Source organism: Candoia aspera, chromosome 1, assembly GCF_035149785.1.
Source record: "Candoia aspera isolate rCanAsp1 chromosome 1, rCanAsp1.hap2, whole genome shotgun sequence".
Taxonomy (NCBI): domain Eukaryota; kingdom Metazoa; phylum Chordata; class Lepidosauria; order Squamata; family Boidae; genus Candoia; species Candoia aspera.
In genome coordinates, this window is record NC_086153.1 from 202928500 (window position 1) to 202948082 (window position 19583).

The 19583-nt window shown below is 39.8% G+C and overlaps 1 protein-coding gene across 6 annotated transcripts in view; it reads right to left on the reverse strand.

The window, feature by feature from the left end:
• Window positions 1–19583, reverse strand: part of FMNL2 (formin like 2) — a 208735-nt gene that overhangs the window by 10324 nt on the left and 178828 nt on the right. For all 6 annotated transcript variants that reach the window (XR_010068928.1, XM_063318359.1, XM_063318356.1 and 3 more), the window contains exons 14-24: window positions 18709–19024; window positions 15683–15859; window positions 9767–9891; window positions 9051–9250; window positions 7861–8095; window positions 6548–6616; window positions 6336–6416; window positions 5154–5283; window positions 3748–3911; window positions 2583–2684; window positions 1117–1215 (exon numbers count right to left, since the gene is read on the reverse strand). Coding sequence is in view for 5 of the 6 variants with exons in the window: in XM_063318359.1 (XP_063174429.1) it covers window positions 1117–1215; window positions 2583–2684; window positions 3748–3911; window positions 5154–5283; window positions 6336–6416; window positions 6548–6616; window positions 7861–8095; window positions 9051–9250; window positions 9767–9891; window positions 15683–15859; window positions 18709–19024 (1698 nt within the window). In the remaining variant the exon portion in view is untranslated. The remainder of the gene's footprint in view (window positions 1–1116; window positions 1216–2582; window positions 2685–3747; window positions 3912–5153; window positions 5284–6335; window positions 6417–6547; window positions 6617–7860; window positions 8096–9050; window positions 9251–9766; window positions 9892–15682; window positions 15860–18708; window positions 19025–19583) is intronic.

Below are 19583 nucleotides of genomic sequence, written 5' to 3' on the forward strand. Positions count from 1 at the left end.
CACACCCCCACCAACACTGGCAGGGCAAACTACTGTATATAAACAAAGGGCAAACCCCACACTCATTAGCACTGATGATGTTACCTAGTTGGGGAATAGAACATCTGCAAGCAAACAACCAAGCTCAGAGAGCACCAAGGACTCCATATAACTGTTAACTAGATGCCCCTGGTATTGCAAGGGATATGGGAAGAAATACCATACCCACGTATTTGTAGTCTACATGATCTAGCCTGATCTATAGGATGGGATCTTGTAAATTTACATTACAATATATGATTGAGGGAGAGAATTCTGGAAAACGCTTATCTTCACTGACTTTAAAAGAAGCTAATCTACCTTTTTCTGGGGGATCTTCTTTCAAGTTTCCTTGTATGTCATTAACTGCACAATTACATCTGTACACTAAATGACGTTGCTCCGCAGTGCCAAAAAGCCAATTATTTTTGGGTAAACATTTCTGGACTAGGGGGCACTGCATCTAGGACTTGAGATGTGAAACACCTTTTTGAGATTTAAGAGTAACCAGAATAGGATAAGAATGTGAAACTCTTGTAATTTCCATAAAAGCTTCTTGAACATTGATTTCATTAATTACTTTTTTGGGGTGGGGGGTAATACCTGGACTTTCCAAAATTCTGACTTACTATGAACAAACAAGCCTTGTAGCACATGTCAATCAAATCACAGCTGTTCGGCATCACCTGCCAATGAGAACAGCTAACCAGGCAGCAGAAGCTTTTTCCATGGCTTGTTTTGACATGGAAACTGGGATCTCTGGCTTCTTTCTTCCAAACAAGCCCAAAACTGAAAGCTAAGAACAAACCATGGCTTCAGACCCAAGAAGAGAAGTCAGAGCTCCTGGTTTGGATGTCATGACGAACTACAGATACAGCTTCTATTTTAAGTAGTAATAATAAGCTTAATCATCATCATCATCGTCATCATCATCATCATCTACTAGCCAGAAGAACCTAGCAGGAGCAATACATGAGCTCCATCTAAGATTGTTACAGAACTTGAGGAATTCTGGTTTATTGTGATGTACAAATGTCCCCAGGGATTGTGACTTTAACGATTTCATCAATAATTGTCAAATATTTGCTTGTTTGTTACCTTTTGGTCTTGTTGCTCCAGCAATGCTTCCTGCTCCAGCAATTTTTCCATTAATGCCTGTTCTTGCTTTTTTCTCAGTTCATTCTCCTCTTCTGCTTGCTGTTAATGTTAAGAAAAGAAAATGCACGCTGGTAAGAGCTGCTGAAATTTCAAACACAAGGGATTTATTCATTCATTCAGCAAAACATATATCCGTTAGCACAAATTTAACTCAGACATGCTGCCTGTCCAATGAGGCAGAGCCTAATTTCCTGGACCTATTTATTGCATTAGCTGTAAACTCCTTTGAAACCTCCTAAACCAGCATTTCTCAACCTTAGCAACTTTAAGGCGTGTGGACTTCAACTGCTGGCTGGGGAATTCTGGGAGTTGAAGTCCACACGTCTTAAAGTTGTCAAGGTTGAGAAACACTGCCCTAAACTATAAGAGACCTAAATGATTAATTTATTTGCATGAAACCTCAGACCAGATCAAACTGGTCCGTAAGTGCTGAAAGCAGAGGAAAGCACGTGTCATGGGGCAGAGAGAAGCTCTCTGGTTCTTCTTCTCTGCAAGAGAACCACCCACCCTTCAGGGAAGGATCCCTGATTACTCAGCCTCTTCTCTGGATCCATCCCTGCATGTTCAAATTGGCAGCTCCTCTCAACTGCCCAATGTAGAAGCGCTGCCACGTTTTGCAGATAAGTAAGTACATATTAAGGTAGACCACAGGTAGTGAGGATAAAAGGAACAGCAAGTACTCTAGTTCTACAGAAGCTTTCCCCAACCTAGACCCAACTCATAGGGAAATCAACAGTCTGGGGATTACTACAGAACCATCCACAAATGAGTAGAAGAAGGATCCCACTGGGTCTTACTGCTCTCATATGATTGCTGCTATTGATCTCAGCTAACCAAATGCCTCCGAGGAACTGGATGCTAAACACAAATCAAATGAAAGAGTAATGAATTCATTACTAGATCCACTGTGACTAATGCAACAGTTTGGGAATTCATAGGTCTGACATCTTCAGTATAGTGCCATCAGAATATTTGACTACAAGTCCCATTAACTCTAGACAATTGAAAATTGTAGGATCGGTGGTCAAAACCTTATCAAGGTGCTTCTAGACCAGAGGTGAGTTCATTTCAAAATCCCTATGGAAAGAGATCAGTTATCTGTCTCTTCGTTGCAGCTTGAGGAAAAGAACCAGAAAAAAAGAAGGGTGTGTGTGAGAGTGAGGATGGTTGTCCTTATCCCCAGATTGGGCACTCACTGATTGCTTCAGCTCAGCCCACCCTGCAGCCCTACTGTTGAAGGAATATAGGCGCAAGTTTGCCGATTTCTGTTCTAGTCATTGGGTCTCCAAAATCTGCCCCCCCTCCACATACTTCTTTCAGCCTGCTTGGCACAAAGAAATTACAGAACCAGAAGCTCAGGATGTGTTCAGCTTATACTGTGATTGGTGCTGGTGGTTTTGGTCTACCTTGTAAGCTTTCACAAATCGTACAAAGACTGGGAAGAAGACCGATGGAGGAGTTGTCTTGGGATTTTCTCCAAAATATTTCACAGCATCATCAAAGGCATCCTGGAAGAGAGACACTTTTAACTTTTTTCCTACAGCAAACAGCTGTTTTTGTCTGTTACAGTAAAATAACAAAGCACCAAGGGTTAACTTAATGACCAATTCATTATGGCATAAATAAAATACATTTATCTCATTTTGTTACGATAAAATACAGCTTCATACAATACAATAAAATATTGATAGGAAAAAAAAGAAAGAAATGGGCCCACCCCCAAATACTTTTACACATACTAATGAAGTAATGTATCCTTCCAGCTAATACATATAAACTTTTACTCAACCTCTCTACCCTTTCTTTGAGATATTCCCTCTGCTATCACTACAAAATAAGTCTTCAAGATGCCTTCCTGTAAAGTTACAGCCTGCCTCAGGAAGTAGTAACTCTCCTCTGGAAATTTTTAAACCAAGAATTAACAGTCATCCATCAGGGATGCTGTAATGGAGCAGAGAATTGGATTAGATTTACAAAGGGCCTTCCAACTCCATGAATCTACTTTTTCCAGTTGGCTGCTTTTTCTATTATTACTTGGTCCCTTTGCCTTGGAGAATCATTGTAGCATGATGTGACGTTCATCAAGAGATGCATTTCAATTGGCAGGCATTATGATTGCTTGCATCTAGGATTTCAATCTACATCTAAAGTTCTTCTGCTCAGTATGAAGCATCCCACTTCAGGAGCCCATATTGCTACTGTGTTCTCCCCTAGGAGCTACCACATTCCCAATACTCACTTTCAATTTCCTCCAAGGAGTTAAGGGAAGTATCCACTGTTTTATCCGATCCACTGTCCTCTCCTCCAGACCCCCATCTATCCTCACAACAGTTAGCCTCAGCACAAGTTAGGCTGAGTCAGAAAGACTACCCCACAGTTATCTGGCCAATGGGAACTTCAGCCAAGGCCTTCGCCTGGCACTGTAACTACTACGCCATACTTGGACTTAAAAAATGACTTGCGCTTTTGTCTGCACTGAAGAGATAATCTTCAGTTTCAAAGAGAGAAAGATTCCTTTGCTTTCAGACTTGGATAGCTAAATCTAAACAAGAGGTGAACTCTGTGGAATACCTGGGCTATTTTTGCATCATCCTGCAGCTTCTTCAGTTTCCCTTCGTTGTTCTGAATGAATTCCTTCAGCATGGTATTGTGATCGTGCATAGTATACTCCCGCTTCGTTAAGTCCAAACCTCTTTGGAGTTCCTTTACATCAAGTAGAACATTTTCAAGGGATACTAAAAGAGAGAAGGAAATACAATAGGTCACATTAGAGCGCACATGCCTCTAATTTAGATGGTGTATCCCTGACCCAAAATCCAGTAAGGACTTTTACAAAGTAAGGCATGGAAATTTACCAGCTTAGGACCCCAGCAAGTTTCATAAGAGATGTACCATAAGCGTAAGTTATACTATAACGTTATCACTACCACAATCATTATTTAGGACCAACTGCATTTAAAGTATTATACAAGTTACAAACAGAAGGCGACAGGAAAAAGAGCAAAGGAGGCAATGGGAAGGATGCTGCTACATGACTAAGAAGCAGAAACAGCTCGTGGGGAGTATGTTTCTGAGCCCCTTTACCAGCAATGTGCTGCTCCTCCTCCAATTTCTCCCCCTTGATCAAATACAGTGTAACACGTTGGCCCAAGCATTGGGACAGCAACTATGTTCACCTAGCCCTGATGAAACAAGCTCTTATAGGGACAGAATTTTTCTGGGCTATATAGTGAGGAATAAGTATTGGAGTGACCCACATTCAGAATTATGAGGAAGCCCAGCCAATTTACTAGGAAAAGTATTTATAAAACAGGAGTGTACAAATCTCACTGATCTGCATTGGCTTTTGGAATTGCAATGCAGGGGCCATATAACAAGTTTTAAAAATGGATGAGGATTAAAATATTTGATATGAAGATGAAATGTTGTATTTCTCATCAACAACATTGTTACTTTTAATTATTAATTTCTGACAGAACGGTTAAATTTTAACACATGCATGCGCATCTCGACTGATTTCCAGATTTTAAATAAATTTACATGTACATCGACAAAAGAACCCCCAAAGCAATCATTCCCTTACACATATGCTGTCCTACGATACCCTCTCTCACGCGGAGAAGGCAGGAGAACGTAAGTGGGGGTAAGGTGGGGAATTGGTCGCTGGTGGGTCGCAGAATCTGCTGGGTACAGAAGGCTGCACCTGCTGAATGTGCATCCATGTTCTAAAGACATGGGTCTTGCAGTGAGAAAGTGGCCTGACTGCTAAAAAGAGGAAGAATCAGTTTTAAAATCAGGATGACTATGCAATCTCCCATGCTCAAACTTTCCTCTTAAGAGTCCATCTGCCTTTGTGTCGTTCCCAAGCTAACAGCCTCACCAGAGACTCCCTTCTTACCGGTTAGGTTACCACTGCGTTAAGAGAGGCATACAATAACTATTTTCCACACTTAAGAAGTAACATATGGCCATATTACCTGCAGCAGCTTTCTCTACGTAGTGAAGCTCATTGTAAAAAAGTGAAACCTGCTGATATTTCTCCTTTACAACATTGGATATATAGTGCAATAGAGTTTGTTTTCTGTCTGTTGATTTTGTATCTAACAACTGCAAACAAAGGCAAAAGAGGCATGTTAAGAATACAATAATTATAGTTCTTTTAACTGGATTCTAAGGTAAAATGATAGATTTCTGGGACAGAAAATTCTTCACCCTGTCATCTCTCAAGCAGCAAATTGCAACTTCTTCAAAGCCAGTCCAAGAGGATCAGGGAAGGGGGGACTTTCCTGAATAAACTGGGATAGACTGTAGGTTCCAACCAGGATGATGAAGTAAGAGAGAACCTTCCTGCCATGAACTTAGCTTATTTAAAAACCAAGACTGATTGGAAATAATTGCTCCTCTCTGCTGATTCTTCTGTACTCCATCCTAAACTGCCTTTGCATTTAAAGTTTTCTCTTCCATGAAAGATCTTCAGTTACCTTAACATACGGTTCAAGTCACTATCTGTCCTGTGCAGATAGGAAACTAAGTTCTGATAATTTATCTGTTCAATTAATCAGCTGAAACTTTGTTTAACCAAATATGTTATATTAGAACTATTTTCAAAAAAAGTTGAGTTTAAATGGAAATTGGTGTTGAATCAGCATACAAAAGTATGAACCAAAAATTAGCTTGTTGGGGTCTGTCAGTTTTTATTATAGCTATCTCTCAACTTTCGAAATTAAAGTCAGAATATTTTGTAAATTAAAACAATGAATATAATGAGCAATGAATACCAAAGATACAAGGATATTCTGCTTAATTTTTGTTCTCTTTTAATGAATGGCCCAAGCAACCTGATACAGGTGATTTGCTTATTAGTTGTACTCGTCTTCTTAATATGTGGTTATTTTGGGGTTTTAATTAAATAAAAATTGTAACGTGTCCAGAAGACTGTTTATTTTTTAAATTCTACCATTCCTTTCTACTCAACTTTTATACTGAAAACATTCCCAACCCTCCACATAAGGCAGAGTTACTTGCATGTAAATGACTTTAGTTTGATAGCATTCCTGATGGCTTTTAGACAAATGTCAATTTCCCCCTCCTGTGATATCAGCTGAATGAATGAATGAATGAATGGGGATCTTTCTAGGTAAAGGAAGGCTCCTACTTACCAGATCCAAACTTTGAAGTTTAAATCCATAGACAGCTCCTCGTTTACTGCTGTTCATATAGTTACCCAGAGCCAAGATTATCTGGAGGTATCATAAGAGATGGAAAAAATTATTATTATTATCAACTGTTGTTGAATAATGCTACTTGAAATGAAAGGGGAGTTTACACATAAAGATACAGCTCAAAAGGCAGCAGCAAAAATCAGACTTACCTCTAAGATTTTTTTGAGCTTCTGGGAGGACTTTATGGAGACAGATGCTGCAATGATTGCGTGTAGTTGCTAAAGGCAAAAACCAGAAATAGGGTGAACATCTTTAAAAATGCAGCAAGTGCAAATTAAAATTGAACACTTAGAGGTTTCTGCAAGCCGGAATGGATTTTATGTAAGCCACCTCTCAGGGCAGAGTTAAGCAGAATGTTCAAGATCCTTTATGTTTCCTCCTCCTCCTCCTCCTCCTCTTCTTTTTTTATTTTTCATTTCAACAACTGACCAAGAATTAGAAATATGACTGATTTCAACACCAAAAATACAATTTCAAAAACAAAGCTGTCAGGTCATGCAACTATTCCTTATGACTCGGATGGGTTTTCAGTCCAAGTCATCGTAATGTACTTGGATTATCCCATCTGCGTAGAGAAGCAATACTGAGGTGTACAAAGATGGCACACAGTTTGCAAAGGTACTCCCCAATCCCTTGTTCCATTCTTGTCCTAACTTTCAAGACTGTAGCAAGAAAGGAGGGGGGAGGAAAACACATACACACAAACACCACAAACAGAACCTCTCACACAAGCAAATGTATCTGATCAGGCAACCATTACGGTAGTTACTGCAGGTGCAATCACATTGGACTGCATGGTAACTTCACTGAAACATGTTGGCAGTCTCAACATATCACTAGTAATGATCGTAGCTCTTCCAAGCACAGTCTCTGTAATCGTTTTCAAACCATCCGTCCATCTTAGCTGTTGTTTCCCCCTTCTACTTCTCTCAGGCTTTCTAAGCACAGCTGTTTTTTCCGGTTCGTCATCTGCACACATCACACGCCCAAGGATCTGACTTATCTGATGTATGCAGCCATACCTAATGCATTTATCTCAACACAGCTATATCTTGTGGCTAAGAGTGGATAGAGGAAAGCAGACACTGAGGAGAAAATAACATCAGACCATCTCCAGTAAGCAAGTATTCTGGAATACCTGTTCCAAAATGAATGTTAACAACTGCTTCATTGTACAGGTAGTCCTCGTTTAGCAACTGCCTCGTACAGCAACCATTTGCAGTTACAACAGTGATGAATATGTAACTTTGCAACCAGTCCTTGCATTTACAACCTTCACAGGTCTGTAAAGCTGAAGTAAGATTGTAAAATCATGTTTCACTTAGCAACTGTTTAACTTAATGATCGAGTGCCAGTCCCAATTGTGGTCACTAAATGAGGACTACCTATAAGCCTAAACCTCAGAATTAAGTCTTAGACCTTTCCCTTTGCAACATAGAGCTCTGATCCACATCTCACTCACCGGTGTGAGCATCTGTATGCTTTCAGTAAAGTTGCCAATGAATGCCATGATGGTCATTTTCTGCATCAGCCTCTCTATTTTGCTGAACTGCATCATAAACCGATCCTCATCTGACAGGTTCTCAAGAGGCTTCCTTTCCCGCTCATAAAGCCGCAACATTTTCACTTCATTTTCCGTTGGCAGGAATCTCATCAGGCATTCAACAAAATCTACTGGCAGAGTCTTCAAATCAAATCTAACAATGCAACACAACACGACACAATATACTAAGTTGAGAGGAAAGACAGTGAGTGGGCAGTTCAAAAAGTTGGTTTCCAGAAAAACCAGAGTATGATATACTTTTCTTGATATTTCAGTAAAGGAACCTTTTTAGAACTACAAATCAGGTCTACAGTCCTGCTATAATTAATGCAATAGTAATTACTGCAAGTTCATTGCTTTTTTACATTGATCTTTTTGGCAATCAACACATATCCTGCAAGGTAAAAAACTACATATGATATGAAAAACAGAAGTACATCTTTAAATATTTTGCCTGGGAGTACAACATACCCATACAGTTTTTATAAACTTCAAATTACTGAAATTATTGTGGGTCCCAACATCCATTTGAAATATTTGTAAAACTTGAGTGTGGTAAGCTTAACTGTAGAATTGTTTTCTGGACAGAGATCCAGCTAATTTCCACATTCCTGGAAAGACTGCAAAGCACATTCTGTAAGCTAGGCTCATAAATGGCTCTTAAGATAAGCACTGTGCTGAAGTATGATTTGCAAGTGACATTCAGATACACTAATGGGCCATTTAATCACTAATTGGTAGCCAGCTGAGCCAGCTGAACATTGGAAGAGGCAACCTATGCACAGTAATAATGAATCACATATGCATAATGCCATTCCACATTTGTTCAAGATACTTGGACTTAATTCAAATTATACACAAAGAACTAAACTCTTTTCATTTTCTTAATAGCTACCATATTTATTTCACATAAGTATATCCCAAGGAATTTAAGGAGCTGAATCCACAAACAATGTGCACAGACTTGGAGCTTTAGTGTAAAATACTGAGTGACAGTCACTAACCTATAGAAAGTAGAACAAGCAAACCTTCTTGAATCTATTCCAGTTGCCCAAATACTGCTTGGCAGTTCATATATTTAAAATTGTATATAAAATCTTTTCACTTACGCTTGAATAGCTTTACATATTTCATCAGCAGTTTTTCCAGCTTTTCTTAAGGTGATAGCAAGGTTTTTAGCTCTGTTTGCCTCCAGAAGCGTGACTTTGCTTGATCCTTTCTGAGTTATTTGCTTGCTTGAAGAAAGGTCAATGGCTGGCCCTTGGGCTTTTGTCTTGAATATTTCTTCAAATTCATCCACGTTTAAATCCTAAAACAGACATTTTTAGAAAGGGAAAACTGAAAGAAAAATCTTACAAAATTCCATTTATTTTTTACAGAATTCATCTGTAAAGAGCAAGAAGTGGTCCAACTACACTAAGATCTGTACAACTTCAAAGTAAAAACTCCTAGAGTCTCAATTCCTCATCAAATACACTTATCACCAGTCCTGTGAATTTAGGTCACAGTCAGGCATCGCAGGGGAAGACAAACATGAATTCTGAAGCGAAAACGGGAGCTGGCTCAAAGTGTTTCCTTCAGTTAGAAACAAAGCTAACTCTAGACAGAAAGGAAAACATCCAAACATCCAAACTAGTGGGGATAAAGATGTGGATATGTGACAGAAGAACATAAATTATTTAAAATGTACTAAGTGCATATGACAAAATGTACAGCAGCAAATCAAAATTATTCTACTTCAATAGGATGCAAGAATTTTGCTTCCAATCCTCCTGGACCCCCCCTCCTCCAGGTATTTCAAAATTTCAATGTTCAAGGCTCATACCTCCAAGATCCTTTCGTCATCAATTTCATTGAAGACAGTCCCATTAATCTGGTTGGGTTTCAGAGCTACCCAGTTAAACACTGGCATGCGGAACTTTGTCTTAATTGGCTTCTTGATTTTTACAGCTTAAAAGAAGGCAAAAGTGCAATTACACATTTCGGAAGACCTAATTAAAAACCTCTTTAACCTAACAGCTATTAAGGGGGAGGTGGGGAGGTGGCACTTTCACACTGAAGGAGATCTTGCCAGCACTAAAAAATACTAAGTATCCAGAATGATTTGATACTCTTGAAAAATAAAGAATGCAAAGAGAAAGATATTTTCTCTGCAAGTCATTAACTTTGTCTATTATTCATGTCAAAATTTGGCAACAAGCATTTAAAAATAAATACATACTTTTTTCCTACTAGCTGTCATAAGCTGCAATCTAATACACACCTAAAAATAAATCCAGAAAAATTTAAGAGAACTTGCTTCTAAATAGGCATGCACAGGATTGCATTTTGGAATGCACAAATAGCTTAATTGCTGCAAAGTGTATAAAATACTTCATGACTTCCTGCCCATGTGACTTTGGTGTATCCTGTGATGGCTTACCACCCACATTCTGACCACCTTAAAATTAAAACTCCAAAACACTGCCCCCCACTTTTTTTGAGGGAATTAGGTTAGTCTCAATGTCCAAGGAAGAACTATAATCAATTTATTTAAGTTACAGACACTGCACCTAAAGCTTTTAGGCTTGGCTAAATTAAGATTAATAGGAACGGATAAGGGCTGCTGCAAAGCATTTAAAGCTGTAAATTCTGATTGCCCCTCCAGTGTTTTAAGAATAAGCCCCACATAAACACTACTTGTTTTCTAGGGAACAATCTAGGGATTGACATTTTCAGACTGATTAGGGACTCAGACATGTAATTACAGTGTTTGAGTGGCACATTATGCAAATGTGACATATAGTAACTTAAGCCCATTATGACACTAAGTGTGCTAAAGGCACACATTTGCAAAGACAGAAATATAATTGTAGGATTCCCCCCATCTCTATAAATGGGGAGTTCACATGTCCAGTCCAGATATTTTCAGATAAGCACTGTGAAATGGGCACCTTCAGAATTATATACATTATCCCACCCATGTAAAGAGTATCTGAAATTTGACACGTCTATTAGGGAAAATGTACTGCTGCAAAATTTACACATGCAAGGATTTTGTATTTTAAACAGTAAAAGAACATGCTTCAGTCTCAGCACTTCTAACCATCTTTCATACAGATTTACCCCAAAAAAAACTAGCCAAGGAGGGAGACTTTGATACTCAGGCATGCATTTACCATTTGGGAAGAAGATGCAGGGGGCAGGGATAGCAAAATGGACCAGGCCACATTAAGCCCATGTGCAGAGCCAGGGGTTTCTGCTTTTTTCACCATAATTTTTTGAGGGGGAGCCACATAGCCTGTAACCTTTATAACATTCAGGGATGTGTGTAAGACCTAAAACAACTAAGGCAGCTCCTTCCTCACCTATCCACTAAGGTTAACTCAACTCTCTCTTGAAGGTATTTCTGCCTGAAGGAAAATGATTTCTCTTTTATGGAAAAAAAACACATTGATATTTTATTCCAACAAAGAACTAGCATTTCTCAAGATGTGCAGTGGTCTTAAACAGCAAGTTGAGTGCTGGTGGAAGGAAAAGAAGAATGCTCTGTAAGCCCTTCCGGAAAGGAAAAAACTACGAGGCCAGAATCCTTAACTTCCAATTTCTCATGCCAGAGAAAGTCAACAGAAAGAGTGTGGTCTTCAAAACTCTTGTTTCTACAACTCTGCAAATATAATGTAAAGTGGAAAGTCCTAGCTAGTACCCCTTTGATCAGAGAAATAAAACTTGGGCTAGTTGTGGTTTCTAAGTCCAAAGCCTCCATCTTGAATAAAAACAAACAAAATACCCTTAACCCAGATTAGGTAATTTGCCCATCTAACCCAGTATCATATACTCCAACTATGAGAAGCTCCTTAACAAAAATCTGCCTGTTTAAGTGGAGATGCCAAGGACTCATTCTGGGGTCTTCAAATACCAGTGTATGTATCCTGACACTTTTCGAACACCAAGATCATTATATTATGAGCGTATGGAGAAGAATTTGGAGAAATCCTTGAAATAAGTACCTGTATAATATGTTAACATTATATAAACATGGTATCAATATTTCTATTATTCTATTTATTACAGAATAGTAAATACATATTTATTATTTCGTTATATGGCTATTATTACATTATAGACTTCTGATATAAACATTATTTGCATAATATTCTTAAAATTTATGTGTAGATTAGACGCAAGACCAACCATGTCTTTAGAGGGCAGACTAAGAAGTATGTTAAAGAAGCCAGTAAAACAAACTAAGTGCAGACATAATTTGTTTCACACAGAAAATATACACAAGATTTAAGATTTGATCACAAGGCAACGTGAAGATAATGGTTTTATAAAGTTTTACACAATGACAATATTTTAATGTAACTCAAACTACTTCATGCTTTTAGATAAGGCAAAAATACACCACAATGTTATTTTTAAGCAGCAAACCCACATGCATGCACACAGAGGATCTTGCATTTTAGATCTGAAGCTAAGAAAGTATTTCTGAAAGTCTCTGGCCACCTGCTGCTACGCTTGGCACCTCCTTAAAGAAATGGCCTGTTTTCCTGGACTCCCACAGTAGCTGTGTGATCCAAGGTACCTGCACTTGAATTAAGGAGGCATCAACAGGGTGTGACAATGTGCCTTGAAGCGAGTGCTGATGCACTGTTGGTGACCCTTAACTCAAATGTGCATTTTCCTGGAATTGCATGGCTCCCGTGTAAGCCCAGTGGGAGATCCGCTTCTTTAAGGAGGTGCTGACAGGAACATCACACATGCCCACCCCGCACTACCTTTTCAGCTTTTTATCTGAAACACAGCACATCCATAATGCCAACATATGTGCATACATGTACACATACACACACACACAGAGCATAACAGGACAGAAAAGGGAGGTATAGAAAACAGGGTTAAAGTCTTATAAAATACTTAGCAAGAAGGAACCTACAGAAAAGCTTGATTGGCCCATCTTAAAATGAAGCAGAGGGAATAAAAAAGAAAAGTGTTAACAGTAATTAACAAAATCACAAGACATTTAAGTTTTTATTGAAACAAAACAGTGATAGGACTTCTCTGTGTATTACTATTTGTCTACATAGAAATAATTTTATTCATTATTTATTTAATTTTTGCCTGTCTTTGTCATCTGGCTAACAGGAGTACCAGCAAATTAAAAAACCGAAATGAAATATAAAATGTTACAAGCATAAATTAAAGTTCATATTATACCCAATTAACAATTACAAGCCTGGCAAAAGAGATCCATCTTTATAGATTTTCTTAACACCACAAAAGTGGCTCAGACAGGGCTGCTAAAGGGGTGTGTGTGTAGTTTCACCTCCCTTCACCTATAAGTCAAAGATAGGAAATCACCTCCAGATGTTGGTGTACCATGCCCATCATTCTTGACCAATGGCCATCTGGCCAGAATTTAATGAGAGTTGAAGTAACTTTTGGAGGGCCAAAAACCCCAACCTACCCACTCATGTTTTAGGGCAAAGTATATTTTCTTGCATCATGTCATCTTAATATGTTACCCTGGCTTTTAATGAAGCATGGGCCTCTCAAGAATCTTCTACTGATGTCACCTAAGCAGGCATCAAGCAACATAGAACATTCACTCTTCTTTCCTTTGGCAATTTTGCTATCAACAACATTTAGCTTAAATAATGTAACAGCAATTAAGCCACTAAAGTCCATCACATGAAACAGTCTTTGCACCAATATCTACCTAGACAAATCTCTTTTGTGCATGGGCCTTGGAAAACAGAAGACGCAAGTATTTTGAATAAAGTTCTTAATAGCTGTCCTTTTCAAGTCACGTACTGAGCATGACACCAGGTTCAGAGGCAAATACAAAATACAAGTGTTCCAGCTATGCCTAAAAGAGGCAGCAACATTTATGAATTCTTGGAGCTCTTTTCACATTAATGAGCTTTTGCCCCAGGGACTGAATAGATTTCAATGGGCCAATCTGAGTTACACTTCAGGCTCTTCCAAGTCACACTGGACACAAAGAAACTGTATTAATTATAGCAAGACAATATAGCATTAGCAGGATGGCTGGTCAACAGATTTACAGGGAGGACTGTGACTAATGATTAAACCAAGCCAATGCCTGCAAGCTGGGGGGGGGGGAAAAACTGGAATAGGATGAATAGAGCTGCCCAGAGAGTAAGATGCCTTTTGAGAACCTGAAACTGAATTTCGCTTGCCAAATGCAGATATACTATCAGAAGACAAACAAGTGTGGCTGTTGGATAAAATTCAAGAGAAAGGTGAAAGAGAGCCCTTACTAAAATAACTTAGATTTGGCTAGGCGAAGCTCCAGTGATGCCAAATTAATATCCCAATGGGACAGAGGCATCCAATTGTTGTTCTTAAGTAAGAATATAACAAAAGTTTAAAAAATAAAGCATGTGGCTGCATGTCTGAAAAAAAGGAAAAGAACTGGATCCTACTATGACCTTTACTTTTCTTTAAGAGGAAAATGGCACGGACAGAAATAATAAAAGGTAAGAATCATTTGTCTGTTTTCAAAATGTATTAGGAAAGGATACCAAAGTTTTCTCAATCTAATGTAACCTTTTCACAGCCCAATCTACAATCTGTACAATCTGTATTTAGCTATTTGATTATCTCCATTCAAAAACAGCATCACTTTGGAAGTGCTTAGCTTACCAGCATTTGGGTGTGAGTTAGTAAGCTTCAAGTCTAAAGACTACCCTGCTGATTCTAACAATATAAGCACAATTTTCTTTTAGAGGACTAAATTTCTGGCAGGGAAATCAGCTTACCCTTCACCTATCATCGTATCATCAATATAGTAAGTTTCCATTACATTTTTGTAATGACACTGAAGAGCAAGTGGGATATGGATAGATAGCATTCCCAAACAAAAGGCACTCCACAGATAATCTGTCTTTTTCTCCTCAACAGATTTGTTGCTGAAATAAATAATAGAAGCAGCGCTGGAAAAAAAATGGGAGGGCTGCAAGATGAAATCAGTACTGTCCTGTCTCTCTTGAATAACATCCCTTAAGAAGACAAAGTGAGAAAAGACAAGGGGAAGACAACATTAACCGCCCAGAGTCCCTCTTTTGGGGGAGATGGGCGGTAATTAAATTTGAATAATTAATTAATAAATAAATAAAATATCTAGATCTCCGGTAAAAATCTGAATCAGATGGGGCAATTCAACAATATAACTTGGGTGGACTGGAATAGATAAAACAGTGCTTCTATTATCACGAATAGCAGAAAAGCTTCTGAAATGTTAATTAAGGTCAGAAATATTTACGTATTCTGAAATTGAGCCTGGAATGTTGATTGGGCAACATCCTGATATCGTCACCATGGAAGAATCCTTTGTAGATAAGTTTTGGAATTCTCTAACATGGAACTGTATTAGGGCACTTAAAAAAAAATAGTGCTGCTTAAGCTTAATAGCATGTGTGAGCTTATTTTTCCATTTTTGGCAGACAGAAATAAAATAAGACTTTCCTCCTCCTGGTGCATTAAAGTTTTTCTGAGATCTATACTACATGTGACAGTTCAGAAGTAATTTTTCCCATTTCCTCCTCACTTCAAATGCAGCCATTTGCATTACAACATGGCACAGAAGACTTGCCTGAGACGTGCTGGAGGGAAAAGGGGATCATAATCCTTCATTGAGGACAATTTTTGGTTTAGGATCTGTATCCCACCCTATAAGATTGCATCTCTAGCCTCAAAACCTTGCTCACCAGTCATTCTTTCTGGTTCCTCTTACCTGTTAATCCTGAGTTGAAAACAACTGTAGGAGAGGCCATCCCTGGAAGTGGGGGTGCTGATGGTGGAGGTGGGATAGGGGGAGCTGGTACTGGTTCTGCAGCTGGACCAGGAAGAGGGGGTGGGGGTGGGGGCGGCGGAGGAGGCGGCATTGGTGCTGCCATGGGACCATTTTGCACTGTGAAATGAAAAACACACACAGCATTTGAAAACATTTCATTAAGTGTTTCACTGAGTAAGGGGCTGTTCCTCTACTCCTTAAGAAAGCATTGGTTTGCCCGCTCCTCAAGAAACCATCACTGGATCACACCATGCTGGAAATTTTCACCCAGTATCTAACCCCCACTTTTTGGGGAAGGTGGTTGAGAAGGTAATCACATAGCAACTTCAGAGTACTCTGGATGAAGTGAGTTACCTGGACCCCTTTCAGTCAGGATTCAGGCCTGGGTATGGGGTGGAAATGGCATTGGTTGTACTTTTAGATGACCTCTGGCGGGGGCGGGATGGAGGTTGTGCATCCATTCTTGATCTTCTTGACCTCTCAGCAACCTTCAATACCATCAACCATGGTATCCTTCTGGAACAGCTCCTGGGATTGGGGGTGGGCAGCACTGTATTGTGCTGGTTCTCCTCCTTTCTCTGGGGTCAACGCCAGTCACTGGTGATTGGGGAGAAGAGATCCCACCCTCAGCCCCATTTTTGTGGGATTCCACAGGGTTCGGTGCTCTCTCCACTCTTCTTCAACATTTACCTGAAGCGCTGGGTGAGATCATCTGCCGCCACGGGGTGCGGCACCATCAGTACGCTGATGATACCCAATTATATCTTTCTGCCCCTGGCGGATTAAGCAATGCTGTTGATGTTCTGTCCTGGTGCCTGGAGGCTGTGGGGGTTTGGATGGGGAACAACAGGTTTCAACTGAACCCTGGCAAGACTGAGTGGCTCTGGGTTTTGGGGCCCTCTGGTTCAGGGACTGTGCCATCTTTGGTACTGGATGGGGTTGCACTGCCCCAAACAGACCTGGTGCACAATCTGGGGGTCCTCCTGGACTCACAACTCCTGCTTGAAAGGCAGGTGGCAGTTGTGGCTAAGAGGGCCTTTGCACAGCTTTGTGTTGTGTGCCAGTTGCTCCTGTTCCTGGACCAGGAGGCCCCCCTCACAGTCACTCAAACCCTGGTCACTTCCCAGAGAGACTATTGCAACACGTTCTACGTGGGGCTGCCCTTGAAGAGGATTAAGAAGGTTTGGCTGGTACAAAATGCGGCAGTGTGGGCAGTTATGTGTGCCCCTAGAACAGCACGTTACACCTCTGCTCCACAAGCTGCATTGGTTGCCAGTTTGCTTCCGGGTCCAATTCAAGGTGCTGTTTTTGACCTTTAAAGCCCTTTGTGGCATGGGGCCAGGTTACCTGAGGGACCGCCTCCACCCAATTACATTTGCCCATCCCATTAGGTCTGGTAGAAGAGGTACTGTATGCTACAGGTCCCGTCTGTGAAGGAGTTATATCTGGCAGGACCTTGAAGATGGGCCTTTGCTGCCATGGCTCCTGCCCTGTGGAACAACGTTCCCCCCGAGATGAGACTGGCCCTGTTCCTGATGTCTTTTCAGAAGCCCCTTAAAACATGTTTGTGTCATCAGGCTTGGGGATCTCAAGGAAGTGGTGAATCAGTGAGATGGCTGCATTGCCTATCATGATAGTTCTCTCTGCTATTCTGTTGTTGGTAACTGTGAGTGGTGTTTTTAATTGTAGAATGCTTTTTAATTGTCAGTTTTTATGATGTGTTATTATTATGTACCACCCAGTCACATTCTGTGAGATGGGCAGTTATATAAATGTGATATATTAATTAATAAATAAATAAATAAATAAGAAATAACAGAATTGACAGAAACAGGAGGTGTTCCCTGAATTGCAGGCACTCCTGATAGAGTGTTTTCCTATGTTTTGTTCACAAAATGGAAAAGTATCCAGATGGATACTATTTTGATTGATCTCCTAATGGCTAATATAACACATCAAACTTAATCTACACAATGGCTTGCCTTTCCCATCCTGGAAAGACACATGTTCATAGTTAAATGAACTTTAACAGCAGAAGGGAAAAGGGCTCCCGTTTTCAGCTTTCTGAAAACAGCACAAGAAGGAGTGGGAGGCAGTGCTTTGTTTTATGCTAAATCCATGTTAACTGTATGATGGTGTCACTGCACTGGCGCTTACTACTTCCAGAATTCACAAATAAAATGCAGCTGAAGACATTCAATGGCATTTTTGGCTTATGTTGTCCAAAGAGCATATCCTCCAAATTATTTTGGTAATATCAAAAGAAATCATGTTTTCTAGACCATCTTAAACCTCAAGTCAAACTGAATACAGGCAAAAGACAACTTCCTCTCCTCTGAAAGTAATTTAGCTTCAGCAAAATGTAAAAGTCCTCAGATCCAATGCTACCAGTCTTGACTAACCCATTCAGATCGACACCACTTGTAAATCTGGCTTATAATTTATTTTCAGAAAGAAGAGAAGAACCACCTAAAAATAACACCTGTGGATTTGGCCTGTAATATCTGTTCAAACAAACACTGGTACAGATCAACTAAAGAATATAGAAAATGCAATCATTTCAGGTCAAGGTCACCTCTCTCCTTTTTAATGCTATTACTGGATAATGCACTACCTATACAGTGGCACAAAGGAATTACCACTGCCGCTGTATGGTAGTTGTGCATGCAGTCCTGGGCAGACTAAACTCACTGAGTCAACAGCTCATTCTTAAAGATAGTTGCTTGAAGGTAGACCTTAAAGGTTTGAAGAAATTATGTGAAAGTAACAGTTAGCAAGGGAACATGGTACACTTAATGTAAGGTACACTTAACTCCTACTTGTTTCAAAGTAGGAGCTTTAACACTGCAAGCTCGCTGAGAATGGTGTCTCTTCCAGGGGAAGTCATTAAATGTTGTTTAATGAACCAATCATCACGACCTTATGTTGGGCAAGTTCTATTCAATCTTCAATTAGCCCAGTTTTACCTGTTTCTGATTCTGCTACTATCAGTGGCAGAGGCGGTGGTGGAGGTGGAAGCGGAACTGAGGACCCTGTGTTGGCAGCAGACCCTCCACAAATGCTCACTGAACCTTCTGATCCTGCTGGTGTCATCCCGGAAGCCACCCCAACAGGAAGGATGTTGATATCACCATCTCCTTTCTTCTGAATTTTAATGGACCCCTGCTTCTCCAGTTCATGGATCTTTTTTTCTAGTGTTGACTGCCGCTGAATGGCTTCCTCTTTTTCTTTGACCATTTTTCTTAGTGTGTGAACTTGTGTATTTGCATCTTTGTAAATTTCCTGGGAAAGAGTCCACAGAAAAAGAATTCACTTCCATTTGAGAGACTGAACAGTGTCAGGGAAAACATGGGATTTCCAATAAAGTCATTACCTGGGAATGCATTGTGATGAAGGTTTCTACCTAGGTAAGATAATGAAGACCATATTCATCTGAAGTAAACCCAGGTAATTTGCCTGGCAAACTAGTTCAGCTAAGTAAATCACACCTTCCATAAAATTTTGGGAATTACGCTGCCTAACTTCTGTTGCAGAAGTATAAGGTTTCTGCCTCTTCTCCCATTCCTTTAGATATGCCTATACACTTCAAACAAATGGGAAGCATCCACATATCATTTGAATATGTTCTGTATTTAATTAAATGAAGCCATCTAGGATCTAGAGAACAAGCATACCCAATGGACAACACAGAAACCCAGAGCTGAGATCCAAAGGGATTTATGTGAACTCTAAAGCACTTCTGCAAACATACAATTTCCCAGTTTCCTGTTTTGAAAATAGAGCCTCCAACTGCGTTAAAGTGGCTGGATCAAAGGGGAACATGTTGTTAATAAGCTGACAG